The 16,381-nt window shown below is 43.6% G+C and overlaps 1 protein-coding gene across 1 annotated transcript in view; it reads right to left on the minus strand.

Moving 5' to 3' along the window:
* The window catches only part of ABCC2 (ATP binding cassette subfamily C member 2), a 467,216-nt gene that overhangs the window by 39,841 nt on the left and 410,994 nt on the right, over positions 1 to 16,381 (minus strand). The window contains exon 28 of the mRNA XM_069611520.1: positions 15,871 to 16,014. Within this exon, the coding sequence (XP_069467621.1) occupies positions 15,871 to 16,014 (144 nt within the window). The remainder of the gene's footprint in view (positions 1 to 15,870; positions 16,015 to 16,381) is intronic.

Raw genomic sequence — 16,381 nt, forward strand, 5'->3', positions numbered from 1 at the left:
AAGCGACGCCGAGACCAGACCACAGCGTAGAGACCAGAGACCCGATCCCTGTATAAGAAGTGTGAACCTGTTGAGCCTGGTAGAGGGAGGGAAGTGAATGATCCTGAGAATGTAAAGCTGGGGAGAGGGCTAAACAGTGATGTCCCTGACTACTGGAGAAGCCAAAAGGATTACGGGAGACCGAGAACCTGAATGCTGGATATGGTCAGAAACCCATGAGGAACCCTGCTCAGTTAAGCAAACCAGAGGGCCAGTGTGCTTTGGGAGCCCAAGACAAACAAGAAACATTTCTATAAGAGGCGCAGGAGGAGGCCAAATGAGTTACAGGGGCCCGAGAAACCCAAACGCTGGACACGGGCAGATGCCCAATGGAGACTCTGCCAATTTAAGCAAATCAGAGTGCCAAAGGGCTTTGGGGAGCCCTAGAAAGATATGTAACCTTGTTCAACACGAGGAGAGAAGCGAACCTGGAGGTTTCCCCTGTTCAAACCCAAACCAAGAACACTTTGAAGGACAAGGTCTAAAGTGGTGGAGTAGCAACAAGAGAATTATTTTTCCTTTAAAAAAAAGCTGGTTATAAGGAACATGAAAAGAAGATTGAAAACATTACTTTGATAAACATTTGACCAACTGTTAAGGGACATTATTTGGGAGCAGCCCAAATAATTTAAGCCAGATGAAGCAAAGTGGAAAGGCTACTACTCTGGCTTATTTTTATGTTCAGTTTTCCTAACGTGGTAGGGTCAGATAGCGATTAGGTTTTGGGTTAAGGACTATTTTGTTTTGGACAACTGATGAGCACCCTTAGTTTAGTTTCTTTGTGAGGGAATAACCCTCATAGTCATAGAGACAGCTAGGCATTTTTTTAAATAATTTAAATTAAAACCCTTGAATTGCTAAAGTCTAGTCCGACTCTTTCTTTTGGTTCGCCCCAGCTATGGCCCTGATGCTGAGAGGGATAGTTTGGTGGTGAGGACTGGAAAGGACGATCCACCTAGTTTCATTTTGGAGAAACGGGGAACTACAAGTGAGAGTTCTCATAATGATCTAAGGGTGCATCTGGGGATGTGTATTTTGAGTTTATTTCTCAGAAATTCAGGTCCAGTTCCATTAAGTGCCTTGAAGATGATGTAAAGAGTTTTGAAGACTATTATTCTCCCAACTGGGAGTCAATGAAGTGAGATCAGGACTGGGGATATGTGGTCTCTGAATCCGGAGTGTAGCAGCATTCGTGCAGCTGCGTTTTGGACTCTTTGAAACCTGGATAGTTGGTAGACTGGAGCGCCTAAAACTGTTAGCATAGTCCAGCATTGAAATAACGATTGCAATGATGGCAGTGTATATCTGCGGGAAAGCCAGAAATTGGAAGATTTTGTTCGAGACGTTTAGATACACAAACGCTTATGCAACCACTGCAATTATTATTGACCCGGGGCTGAGCACTGCATCCATGATTTGTGACCAGGGGAGGTGCGGAAAGGTTGATTGCTGTGTTTGGAAGGTTTCTCCTAAGATTAGGGAATAATGCTGAATTGGCCTGAGCTGTCATTCCTCACTTGTCAATTTATCCAGGAAATTCTGCATTATGTTTAGGCTTTTAATGGACCATAAATGTACACATCACCAATATCTTAAGGGGACATCAAGGTCAGAGTTACCATTTCATGAAAGCTATACCGGATGACACTGGCAGACAGTTCCTGCATGCTCTCTATATCTTCACCGTTTATACAAAAACTAGCTCGGGTACCCGGCATTGCCTGTGTCTTGATCGAGTGGTGTCTCATGTTCCCTGGAAGATGTTGCTCTTGTCCTCATGTCAGCAAGTCTTGCTTCAGTTTGCTCTGGTGTCTCATGTGCCCTGGAGGATGTTGCTCTTGTTCTGTGGTCGGCAAGTCTTGCTACTGTTTGTTGTTGTGTTTCAGAAGCTCTTGATATTGATTTTCGCTTTGCATCAGATGGAGCTTTTCCAAGTGATGTTCGTTTTTTGTGCGGCATGTTTCAGTCACTCAGTGGCTTCAGCACATTTGAGAAAATGTGCAAGATAGATTGATTGTGCTCCCTTCTCGCGAATGAACTTAAGTAAACTGTAACCCTGCCATTTCCCATATTTGCAGTGGCGTGATAAAAGAAATGTAATTCTTTTTTTAATTCCCTTTAAAAATGCTTTAATAACACTTTCGAACTGTATACAGTAGTACTACATTTCAAAGGAATAGCCAACACAGGGAACATTTAGCTTCAGACACTTTTCCAAATTTTGCCTCCTTCTAGTACCTACTGTAGTGAATCGAGGGGAGCATGAGTAAATGAGGGTGTCTACGGAGTGAATTATTTGCATCCAAACATAAACTACAATCATGCCACTGACAAATGAGCAATCCATGCAAAACTCTGGTAGCAGTGGGTTCACTGGTGTAGATTTGTATAGCTGGACAAACATACACACACACATCCAAAAATGTTTTTGCATATATGATTTTTGCATTCAAACATAGACTACGATCTTGCCCCAGACAAAAGAGGAATCCATGCAATATTTGGTAGACGTGGGTTCATCTGTGTGGATTGGTAAAGCCGGGCAAGCATACACACACACACATACATACATTCAGCTTTATATATTAGATAATCTAATGTAGCAGACGTTTCCCCACCCTTTCCATGTGTACTAACCAGGAGTATCCCCACAGGTTTGACCATTAAGCATTATCATCCTACATTCTATCGCTAACCTTGAGCACCTTTTTCCGATTGTTTCATTTTACATTCTGCTTTAACCAGCGTAGTCTGCTCAACACGTTGCGTATCCATACAGTGTGCATTTAAGTCCCTGCCAAGTATCAAAAATATCCAAGGTGAGCATATTATCAGGAGGTACATATGTATTTATCAACATTTTCTTTCCCTTTCCACCAACACACTGTGATATTTTCAATTGCCAAATATAAGACTTATTAGCCATCACTTCCACTCCCCTAGAGATATAACTTTTTGATATACCAATTAAAAGGCCCCCTCTTGGGCCTACCCAGAGGGTCTTTATCCATGACTGCTTGATGCAACCTGTACCCATCAACCATAAAGTTGTGTATCAGACACGTTTCCTGCAATAACATTTTTTTCATTTTCTTGTAGTAATTTATGACCACCATCATTATCCAAGAAGTGGCTGTGTCCGTGGGTATTCCAGGTAAGAAACGTTGTTATTCATTGTCGATGTAATCGATTCACTGGCCGTCAATGGTATTTCCTGTTTTAAATGTCAGTTTACCAGTTTCTAAGTCTGGATATCCATTTTTAGCTGACTGTTCGTTATGAGAAGGCATATTAATGTCATAATCCATTTTTAAAAGTCGAGTTGTGTACTGTATTACCAGAGCTACAGTTTTTATAACAATAGCAGTGTACAATTCCTCTCTGAACACAGAACCAACTGTCCCAGCTGGAGGTATAGCCTTGTTTTTCCTGGAATGGATCCCTGTTTCTGTCATTCCACCACAGGACTACTCCTCCTTTGAATGTCTGGTCTGCAGGCTCTCTATCTCTCTAGGCCTCTCTCTCACTGTGGCCACTACCTACAGGCCGTCTGTCCAGGTCGCCCACTTCCTCTCTGAGTGAGCTGACCTCGCCTCCTCCCTCCTTGCCTCTACCTCTCAACTTCTCTTCCTCGGAGACCTGAACCTCTACTTGGATGCTACTTGCCTCTCTTCTGGGCTCTTTCACAACCTCTGTGACTCTCTCTCTCTCTCTCTATTCTCCCCTGTGGCCCGACTCACTCTGCCTGGCACACCTTGGATGTTCTGATCGCTTCAGACCTCCCCCTCTCTAACCCTCTCACCACTCGTCTCTTTTGGAGCAACCACTTTCTTCTTTCCTCCCACCTCTCTCTATCTACCCCTCAGGTCAAGCCGACCCCAGCACTACCATCCACCTTCTTGGTCATTCAGCCCATGAAGCGTGTTTCAGTTGAGGCTTTTGCCACTACTTCCTCTCCTCCTACACTTTTGGCTGACTCACACTCTGACACAGGCCTCCCTAGCCTTCATTTCTGAAGTGTAATGATGGCACGACCCACGGAGGTAAGGAAATGTATTTATTACTTTATATCTATATATTATGAGGAGTAGATAAGATATACATCGAGCTCTGCCAACGACAGACGTTGAATGTTGATATTCGAATGGCTCGCTCTGCTTCTCCTGACAAACGCGTCTACTGCATTCTACGAAGCTCACCTGCATTCTTCTCGTGCCTTGCTCGTCATGATAGAGCATATGTAAACAATACAATACAATACTACACATCTCCCCTCCTTAACTTATCTTGACAAAATAAACTTACCCCCCAACTATTTTACAATCTTTACATTGTGGTCAAAAGTCAATGTCCCCACACAAAGTCCTTCATAACACGAGGATCATAAATGACCCTTCCTCTCCTTGTTGTGCGCGAAGAATCTGTTTTAGGTTTTGGCAAGGAAATTACTGACGGATTCTTCTTACTCACTACAATTTTACAACGCTTTTCAACATCACACAATTCCTTACCACTACCTTTCACTCTAAGATTTTCACCATGTTCTGGTGCATTCACACTGGGTGTTTTCAATACACATACCCTTTGCAAATTCCAAACTCTTCCATCCTCCACCCTTACTGCATGCTTGAACACTTCAACCACACCAACAGGCTTTGACCACTTAAATGGACCATTCGTTAGAACTGGTGGGAGTTTGACCCTCACCAGTCCCCCAACCACCAGTGGTGCCCTATTTGCATTTCTACCTGCAGACCTGTCATGAGCTCTCTTGTCCTTCAACTGCATTTCTCTAATGTTCTCACACGCATCTCCAAAATCTTTCTTCACCATAGTCGTTCTTTTCATCCAAGGCGGAGTCAACTTAGAGTTGGCCTTCCGACCTCTGCTCATCTCAAATGGTGATAGACCTGTCGTGCAATGTGTTGTGAAACGGTGAGCATTTATCTTCTGCCTAACTGCTTCTTCCTATTTCACCCCATTGGCCCAAGCCCATCGCACAGCATCCTTAAGTTCCCTGTTGAAATGCTCAACCATCCCATTTGTCTGTGGGTGATATATGGCACTCCTTTTATGCATAATAGAATTTTCTTCACAAAACCTTTTCATCTCCCTTGAACGGAATTGAACTCCATTGTCCGTAAATATACTTTTGGGCAAACCTTCCCTTCCACAAACTTCCGTTAAAAATTCAACCACCATTTTTGCAGTCATACATGGTTTAATCATGACCTCAACCCACCTAGTCAAAAGATCAATGATTACTAAGCAATATTGTTGCTCGCCCTCACTGTAAATCGGACCCAGTATATCCATACCAAGATCTTCCCAAATGTTACCTGGAAGGTCTGTGACTACCATGGGATATTTTTCACTCACAAATCCCCTATCACTCTCTTTGCAAAGGATACAGTCTCGTATAACTCTCTCGAACTGTAGATCATATCCTGGCCACCAGAATTCGTCACGTATCCTTTGCTTCGTCTTCACTCAATAATTCTTTTGTGTAGACTCATGGGTGGAATAATTCTGTCGTTCCTCAAGTTCCCCAAGTTATTCTCCACTTTGAGTTCATTAGCAACTTTCCAATATTCTGACAGTCCATTCTCTTCATATTTGGTCTTCATTAAAGAGTTTCCACTTAGAATGATCTGCCTCAAATCCAGAAATGTCGTGTCCGACTCCTCCGCTTCTTCCCATTCCTTCTCCGATATAGACAAACCTTCAATGTTGAGCACAACTTCAGACTTCATTTCCTCATCATCATCTACCTCAGAGACATTAGTAAGACTTGAAAGGCAGTCGTCAGCACGATTTCCTGTCCCCGTTACATATCTCACCACACAATTATATTCTTGCAGGAGTATGACCCATCTTTTTATACAATTTGAGACATTATCCAATCCTTTATTCATTATGACATGGACTAGTGGTTTGTGGTCCATACGGAATTCCACTTCCGCACCCCAAATAAAGTTCCGAAATTTCTCTGGGGCCTATTTGATGGCCAATGTCTCTTTTTCAATAGCTGCATATGATTTTTCCACCCCTTTCAACAACCTACATTGCAGATGCATTCAGTCTCTCCTTGCCATCAATCTCCTGTGTGACAACTGCCCCTAGACCCACATTACTGGCATCCGTCGTGATAACAGTTTTCTCGCCACTTCTGAAATTCCTCAAAGATGGTTCTTTGTTCAATTCATGTTTTATCCACACAAATTCCTCTTCACACTCCCTGTTCCATGCAAATGCTTTTCCTTTCAAAAGTTCGCGAAGGTGAATGGTGTGCATAGCAAAATCACGCATGAATTTTGAGTAATACTCGGCCATGCCAATGAAAGCATGCACTTCTTCTTTAGATTTGGGTCTTGGCATATTCTCAATAGCATATAGTAGTTGTTTCTTTGGTCGTACACCTTCAGATGATATAGTATGTCCCAAATATTCGATTTCACGACAATTCATCTTACATTTTTCTTTACTTAAGGTCATGCCAGCATCGTATAGCTTCCTGCACAGATGTCGTAGTCTCTCATCATGTGTTCTTTGGTCAACAGCATGTACTAAAATGTCATCTTGGAAACAGATGATGCCATGGTCTCCTTCAAATAATTTATGCATAATCTTTTGAAAGACAGATGCAGTAGATATGAGTCCGAAAGGTAGTCTTTTATATTGATACAATCCATCTGGCGTGATAAATGCTGCCACACACCTAGATTATTTATGCAACTTCACCTGGTGATAAGCTGAGGTTAAATCGAGAGTGGAGAAATGTTTTGATGGACCAATGGTAGAAACCACCTCCTGGATGTTGGGAAGCGGGTGCCTTTCTGGAATCACACATCTATTTAGTTCACGCATGTCGACACATATCCTTAATTTCCCAGATTTCTTCCTCAGTACAACTAAAGGAGACACCCATTCACTGGCATCAATACTCTCTATAACAACCTGTTCCTCTAAGTTCTTTATCTCCTTTTTTACCTCTTCTCTCATAGAAAGAGGAACATTGCGTAATTTTTGTGCCACTGGAATGCATCCGGGCTTCATCTTGATTTTATGTGAGAAACCTCGCAGACAGTCTATCTCATCCTTGAAGACACCTTTCATCACCTCTTAAGAATCCTTTGTGCTCTTCATTCCGGTGTAATTTCTTATCACTTCATTCTCAATGTTCAATACAGTTTCATCGGCACTGGCATCTAGTTTTACCTTGAGTTTACTCTGGTGGGTCCAACTTAACAAAGGAATTCTCCCAGCTCTCGTAATGTAAATCTTTCCATTCGCCTTCCTATCTTTAAATTTGAGTGCACCCCAAAACCAGCCAATAACATCTATTTTAACTCCACCATAGGCTCTGGGCCTAATGTCCGGTTCATGTAAATATTCATGTTTTTCTTTGTCCCACATATCCTGTGGTATAAGAGTGGTTTGGCGCCGGAATCAATCATCATGCGCATATTCACTCCGTCTACACACACGGTAGCCCTCGGACTCTCAATTTCCTCTTCATGTTCTTCATCACATATAACAAATACACATTCATCTTCATCACCATCACTGTGGTTGTCATCACCAATCCAATTCATAGAGGTATTCTGTGCTCTACATGACCCTTGCCCTTGCATTTACCACATATAATCTTCAAGGCCGGGCACTCAGGGTTATCCGCCCAATGATCTGTACTGTCACACCTGAAACACCTGACAGTGTTCCTCCTCCTTGGACTGTTCTTCTGTTTGTGTGGACTCCTCCTCCTCGCATATGTCCTGGATACTCCCTTGTTTTTCTTGTCCTCGTTCCACATTAATCTGCGAGCCCTCTCTGACTTGCTCTTGCTGCCCGTCATATCTGTCACTTGGGCTACTGATTCATTACTCTTATTTGCATTGATGGCTACACTGCTTTTCAGATTATCGTGTTTGACTTCAGTAGACTGTATTCTGTCCTCTAATTCGTGAACACATTTCTCAGTATGTTCGACTTCTTTGGCTATCCTCAAAACTGTGTCAAGGGGCGGATCATCCTCAGCCCATAACTTTTCTCTCACCTTACTGCTCCTGCACTCTAACATGAACTGGTCACGAAGTCTTTCATACAAATGTGCATTAAAATAACACGTTCTGGCTAATTTTCTCAAACTGGTTATGTATTGCTCAACACTTTCACCTTCTTCCTGAACTCTCTTCCCAAACTTGTAGCGTTCAAGGATAGTGCTCACTTTCTTTTCATAGTGTTTGCTCATTTTTTTCACTGAACACTCATATTCATTTAAATCTGCACCTTCTTCAGGAGACAGCTCAGGTAAGTCCTCAAACTATTCTTGCCCAGCTGGGCCCAGGCAGTGTAACAAAAGCGATTTCCTCTTCTCCACACTACAATTCTGACCGCATACCACACCTGAGTAGTGCTCAAAAGCTCTAATCCATCTCTTCCATGGAATAGCAGGTTCCCCCACATCTGATAGAAAGAACATGGGAGGTGGGACACCGCTAAAAAACATGATGAATAGGCTGATGCTGAATTTATATATATGACCAATCTGCAGATGAGAGGCAAGAGAGATTGTTTCTCTGGCTGCTGGTTTTGTCATATCCCTAGCGTTATACAGCTGATAATGCAGTAATATTGAGCAGTGGCGACGTGGTTACCACGTGAAATAACCTACACATATACTGCGATACTGTAAACGCAGAATGTCCAAGTAGCGCTCTATTGTAGCAACTGTTGCAGCATCAAAAGCATGAAGAGACGACGTATTTCACATATATGGTTTTCAGGAGCTTGCTGTGTATAAACTAAACTGCAGATCAGTTGTAAATATTGTGCTGTGAAGCCTCTAGAAGCTTTAACTTGACATTCTGGAACTTGCGCAACAGTTACGTATTCTTTATTTCCACTGCATTGTCTTGTTTTGTGATATGTTCATACGCGTGCATCCACAGTATAGACAAATTGCGGTCCGAATGAAAAACTGCCGATTTATTGCACGCAGTACTGTAATTTCAATAGCAGTGCTCCTCTATACCGTGTACAGTGGTACACAGGAATCGTTGTGATAGGCGAGTCAGTGAGGGGCGGGTTTAATATCCAGAAGAAAATGTAGCACGATAGCGTGACCGGGACTTACTTGTGAGACGTTGTAGGGGCAGAGCAGCTTGCGGAATGGCTCATGAGCTCCACTAACATCCGTTGCAGCCGCTGCTACGTTCGGATGAACGGAGCGGCCAGCAGCTGTGGGATCTGTCACAGACTGACGATCATCGGTGCAGCCGCTGCTACGTTAATATAAACGGAGCGGCCAGGCACCCACGGATGAAAACAGCCTCGACAGACAAACGAATTCATAAAAGGATGCGGCGGAGCTCGATCCTTGTCGCCACTTGAAGTGTAATGATGGCAAGACGCACAGAGGTAAGGAAATGTATTTATTACTTTGTATCATTATATTATGAGGAGGAGATAAGATATACATCGAGCTCCGCCAACTGACAGATGTTGAATGTTGATATTCGAATGGCTCACTCCGCTTCCCCTGACGAGCGTGTCTACTGCATTCTACAAAGCACTCGCCTGCATTCTTCTCGTGCCTTGCTCGTCATGACAGAGCGTGTGTAAACAATACAATACAATACTACAATCTATCTATCTCTAACACTCTTGACGTCCTTGCCCCTGTCATGAAGATCCATTTGAAGCATACATCAAAGTGCAACTTTTGGTACAATTCTAACTTCACCTCCCTTAAATGCAAGTGCAGGGCGGCTGAGAGGAAGTGGAGGGCATCAGGCGCACCCCTTGACAAACTGGCCTGCCGCCTGCTCAAAAGGCAGTGCAGACTCTCTGTCCCCTCTAAGAAGAGAGCCTACATCCAATCCCGCGTCTCTGCGGGCATCTAAAAACACAGCTGAACTTTTCAAAATCTGCAAGGAGCTGGCCAATCCTGTTGCAGTCTCTACCTTTCATGTTCCCTCCCAGGCCCTCTGCACGGCCCTGGCTTCACATTTCACCAATAAAACTTAGGTCACCCTGTCCACTCTCTCTTCCTCTAACTCCTCTTCCTCCTCCTCTACCACCCCTGGCACTCTTCGGCCGTTTCTCCTCCTCCTTTCCCCTGTTGACCCCCCACAATGTTTATAGACAGGTCCGATCTATGAAAGTTTCATCAAAGCAGGTTTTCCCCTGGTCATCCAGAACCACCAAGGACCATATCGACATCCGTGCTGCAACGTTGGCCGATTTCTGCAATCACTCTTCCCCTCGCCTTAAGCTCTCTCTTGTGCACACCCTTCTTAGGAATCCTCTCTGGCCAACTATCACCCAATCTCCATCACTCCTTTCCTGGGCAAACTCATGGAAAAGCTGGCCATCTCCCGGCTTAATCTGCATTCTGAATCTGTTGGTTGTCTCAACGACCACCAGTCTGGCTTCAGAGCTGTTAGAAGCACGGAAACTGGTCGCCTGAACACCTATGAAGACTTGCTGTCTAATCTTGACTCTCATCTTCCTTCTGTCCTCATTCTCCTTGATCTATCCTGCTCAATCGCCTCCACGACAACCAGGGTATCACTGGTCAGGCCCTGGCCTGGTTGACCTCCTTTCTATCTGACTAACCCTCCCAGGTCCAACTTGGGTCTTTCCTCTCTTCTATCTCTCTCTATTTGTGGTGTTCCCCAGGGGTCTAACCCTTCTCCCAGGCTTTTCAATCACTACCTGGCACCTCTTGCCCACCGCATTGCTATATTCTGCTCTAAGTGTTATGCAGATGACACTCAGCTCTCTTTCAGGCTCCCCTCAGCCACCTTTGCTCCTTCTCTCATACAAGACTGTCTGGCCACAATTCAGGAATGGTGTCCCACGAATAGTCTCTGCCCTAATGCTAGTAAGACTGAGATACACCTTATCAGGACACTTGCTCCCTCTTTTGCTCTCTCTCTCTCTGGCCGCCCACCCTGGGCCCTCTTCCTGCTCCTTTCTGTCAGGCTAAGAATCTTGGTGTCATCTACGATTCCACCCTCTGCTTCTCTCCTCACATCTCTGATGTCTCTAAGAAGTCACACTATCAGCTGCATCTCCTCAGAGGTATTCTGCCTTTTCTCACATTCCCCCAGATGCTCACTGTCTTCAGAGACCTAGTCCTCTCTAGGCTGAACTATTGCAACAGCCTCCCTCTAAATCTGTCTGTCTCTACTCTTCGACCTTTACAACTTATCCAGAACAGAACTGTGAGACTTGTGCTTGGCCTCAAGCCCAGGGATCGTATCTCTCCAGGACTGAAATCTCTCAACTGGGTCCCAGTGGCTGCAAGGATTAAGTTCAAAACCCTTTGGATTGTCCACAAGGCTTTCTGGGACCTTGGACCGCACTACCTCCTACTTTCTTATCCTAAACATCTTCCTTCCCGAGGCCTCTGCTCATCCACCTCCAACCCTCTGAGGGTCAGACGCTTCTCCAAGCAGAGAGTGGGGGGGTAGATATCTTTCCTTGGCTGGAACCTCCCTCTGGAACAGTCTCCCTACCTCTCTCAAACTTGAGCAGAACCACCTCCGGTTCCGGAAGCAACTCAAGAACTTCCTTTTCACTTCCACTTTCTCTTTCCTCTCCCTTGCTGATGTCCCTGACTGCTCCGCACACTGGTCACCTGGCCACCCACTGAAACTCGGGCCCAAGCTCCTGCATGTCCTGTTGCCCTTGCACTGCCTCTGGGCTCCACCAGCAATTAAGGGTCTGTATCTGCAGCCCTACAGTCCCTTGTCTCTCTGCGCTTATGACCCACCCTCTAGCAGCACTGTTTGAGTTACCTGCACTTCTCCCCCCCCACCCCGGGCACTTCTCCCCTTTCCTCCTCCCCACTTTTGCACGATCTGAATGACACAAGGCCTAGTGAGATTGTTGTTTTTACTTCTTTCTATCCCCCTCCTTGTCTTGTCGCGCCTAGAACATTTGTTTAAAGACACGTTATAAATGACTTATCATATCTTATCATATCATACAATTGACGTAGGAACTCTTGCATCCTTAATTTGTTCCACGTATTCTATATCACTCATCACCAACAATCTTAATTGAGAGATAGATGTTAATATTCATAGAATTGTGCACCGACTCAGCCAGTCGTTCGTATCACTAGGAAATAGTTGTCCTATACTAAACCTATTGCATATGCCTTTCTGCCTGCTCTCTATATTACAAACAGCCAGATTTTTGGTCGGAGTGGATAATGTGTTTTGTTCCAAAGTGCACTCCTTAGCTACAGGAGTAGATCCTTCTCCCACAGCAAAAGACAGTTCCTCCAAACTCCCTGTGTGGTAGGTGTTCTTGCTACCTCCTTCGGTCGTTCTAGCATTATTATTGGGTGTTTTTATTACCTAGCTGCTCACACTCCATTTCTTTTACTTGCTCTTTTTAGTTTTCTGTATGCACGTTTACATGCCTTTTTACGGATTACATGACCATCACCTTCTGGTTCCAATTGGTCAGGAGTGGTGGCTTTTGCACAGCCATTGTTTTTGTTGTTAATAGCTGCCAAATGTTTCAGTCATCTTTTTTTCCTTTCTTTACAAATAGGTGGTATCATTACTGTCATTAGAGGCTTCCTGAGTATCAACAACATTCTTATTGGTGAGACTTATCAGTTCCTCAATGATTACCGCAGGAACCTGGGCCAAGTCATTACTGCTCCCATTGGTGCCCAATGCTGTGATCGTCTTGTCACATTCACACATTTTATTTACGATAGGAGAACGGTTTTCGATTCTATTTATGGCAACCTTCTGCAATCCCATCTCTTTGTGTATTTGAATACAGAGTTTTAATAGGATTTTAATAGCGAAATGCAGTGTCCAAAACAGTATTGTCAACATATGTGCCATTGTTACTGTCTGTGTCAGACTGACTATTGTTTTTTTTCACAAACAACATAGGAGAAGTTGATAGTCGAGTGGAAGGAAGCTCAGAGACCTGTTTGTTAATATCTACAGCAACCGGCTCCGGTACGTTAATACCATTGCAGGCAGGTGTCTGTCCATTTATGCTTTTTTGTAGTGAACAGCATAATTCTAGCATTGAATAATTATTGTCAATTTCCAGTGACTTGATTGGTTGTTGTAAATAGTGCCTAAGTCAACGACCGGGGAGAGAGCAGTCGGTCTAGGATGAATTTCGACATCAAAAAGTTAGTTATCTTTCCTCTATCTTCTGTGACATCAGCAGCCCTGTGTCCCCCCCAATGCCTGATTATTTTCCTCATTCGTGTGAGGGTGAATACCCTTATTTAACAGTCTTAGCTTAACTACGGTCTGGCATAATGAGTACATAAGGGCTTTCCCGCTTGGACTAATCAATACAGAGGAACTTAAAACAAGTGAGTTCAAAGAGTGTTCCTGTAAATTTCACTTACAAATTGCTGCCTCCAATAAAGACTAATGCCGCCTCACTGCCAAACTGTCTATGCACTTGATGGCACTTGGCAAATGCTCGGCGCAGCATTTTTTAAACCTTCCAGGCAGAGCTGAAGATTTCCAAGGCAGCAGACCAGGTAAGTGGAATCCAGATGGCACAAAGTCAATGGCACAGTAATCACTGCCAAACTCTCTCTGCATTTGATCATACTTGGCAAACGCCAAGTATTGGACAGGGAGGGGGAATGTAATTCCCAGTATGAAGTACAAGTCGGTTTGGTAGGGGATTCTGGTGGAGTGGTGTCCACTGGCTCTGGCTATAGGTTGAGCAGTTGAGGTTTCTCTGTTTTTTTAGGATAGGAGAGTTGCCTAAAGGAAATATTAATGAGATTTTTCTTCATAGGAAAGGGATAGGTGGTGGAAAAAGTGGGCTGGTGTTCAGACTATGATAATGAACTGACCGATCAGAAGTCCTTTTGGCAGTCCTTCTACTACTCATACTCATATGTAAAGGCTTGTATTTTCGAGCTAAGCAGTAACCTCTCTGAAAGCTCTTCTGGTCAAATAAGTGACATTGACTTTCACAACATAACTTGGTTTCCAACCTGGGAGATATATACCCATTAGCCTACACTTTTCTAAGCTGTCTGCGTCTTCTGGCAGCACTGTTTCATGTCTCTTCTGTGATGATCTTGGGAGAGTTCCCAAGGCTGTCTGTGTGTTATGCATATGGTGCTCAGCACTGCACATCAGAAACCAGCAGAAAGGGGCACTTAGATGGTGTACAGCTGTGCAGTCTGCACCCAGTCTACACCCACATTCCCTGCCTCTCACGGTCCACCGCCACAGTCTTTAGGGATTTGGTATAACAGAGACCCTGTAGATCTAGCCTGAGAAGAGATGCATGCTGCTAGAAAATGCTACATTTTGGGAATTAGACGGCTAGACTGCCCCAGGAATTCTGTGGTGACCCTGAAGTGGCCAAACATATTGCATATTGCCTAAACATCTTTCAAGCCCAAATGATTTCAAAACACTTTACATTTTCTTCCAATAGCTCTTTGTCAGAGGTAGGTTGTTGCTCATAGAAGCTATGTGTTGTCACTCATTCAGTCTAGAAGCCACTCTCGGTACCAGATGGCCCAGGGGGGCCACATTGGCTATTCAAATAGTGTTTAGGTGGGTCTTTCAGGTTGCATGCCGAAATATCTACAGCACCTCTAAAAGTAATCTCCCTGACTATTCTTGAGAATACGCTGCTGGGACAACATAACTCAGCTTTGCGCTGGTAACACTCCCCTCGCCTCTTCTCTTTCTAGCACAGCATATACATTTTAAAACCATATACAACATTTATCAAGCCAGAAAAAAACACTCTTGCAGATATGAACTACCCACCTTGAACCCCCCCATTCATCACATATCGTACTTTTGTCGGCCCCAAATTTCCGGAGAGCCCAACTTCAAGGGCATTTGTTCTGAACCTTAGCACCCCATCACTGTAGCTTCCTCATTAAATCCACGCAGGCAAGTGAAGGTAGGATCCACTTCAGAAAGAAAAGGAAGATCTCCATAATCTACTTAGCCAAAGCGGTAGTTGCTCTACGGTAACCAGTCAGTGTGTATGTTTTCACCACTAAAAGCCATTCTGGTTGCATTTGGGTGCTCTCCAAATTGAATGTAATTGCATAATATCAAATACTACACTAGCTGTAAGCATGATTGCCACTCGGGGTGCAGGTAAGGTAAAACTGGAAAGATACAAGAAGAAAGCTGGATTAAAATAGAATGGGGGTACGTTACTTCAATTATCTACTTTGAAAATTGAGGTAAACATCTAAAATGATACCTGGTTTAGAAAACGTGGTCAGATTTTAAAAAGTGCAAATAAAATAAAAAAATGGCCCATTAATGGTTCTATCTGTCTCTCCGTAACCCATGATAAGTAGACTGGATACCACACATAACACACTTTTGGGACCAATGATCACCCTATGTGGGTATTCTAAAAGTCAACACTTAGTAAATATGAAATAACATAACTTCTGTTGGTAACACAACTCTAGTGGTAACATTCATTATGCGAAATACATTTTTATTTCTTCCAGAATTGTAATCGGTACAGTTACAAAGTAATATGTTATGCTCCCTTAAAACAAAGTTATGCTTCCTAACAAGGCGAATGTACAATACATTTGATGAAACGCTTTTTCAACTAGACTACTCTTGGGGTTGTAAAAGTCAGCACACATTATATTTAGAAATACACCAGAGACATCCTCTATTACAAGCTCCACAAAGAGGACCTTGACAGAGAATTTCAGCACCTTCAGATGAGTCCCGATTGCACAATATAGCATTGTAAATATACACATTTCTCATGTCATTATTTAAACTCTTCAAAGATCCACATAATACTTCTCACCTTCTCATTACCCTGGATGTCACATGATATTCCATGCAAAACCAGATCCAATTCAGGGCGGTACCGAACCTTGTAGTCAATTAACTGGATCTCCCCTTTGTCTGGCCAGTTTTCTGGGGGGCGTTGGTCTGTCACCCACTGAGCCTGAAATATCAGATAAGAGATCACATGATTACATGTTCAAGGTCAGGAGAACAATGGTGGTATGCTCAGCTGCAGAAAACAGGATATACAGGTTGTATACAAACCAGACTGGAAGCATGTACTTTCTTAGTGGGCAAGACCACCAGTTCAACCTACTCTTTTTAAGTATCTGCTCACTCTTAACAGAGCAGGGCCAACTTAGTCTATAGCTTTGCTCTTGATTTCTCAGGTGTTTTACCTCAGTAATCATGCTTGGTCTCAACATTTTTGTATTAGGATATTTATATGCCATTACAGGTGTACATGTTATCTTATGTTATAAAGCTTGTATACTGCACCAGTCACCCCTATGGTATTCCTGTAACCA

The sequence above is a fragment of the Ambystoma mexicanum genome, chromosome 8 (assembly GCF_040938575.1).
Source record: "Ambystoma mexicanum isolate Mex_15411 chromosome 8, UKY_AmexF1_1, whole genome shotgun sequence".
NCBI lineage: Eukaryota > Metazoa > Chordata > Amphibia > Caudata > Ambystomatidae > Ambystoma > Ambystoma mexicanum.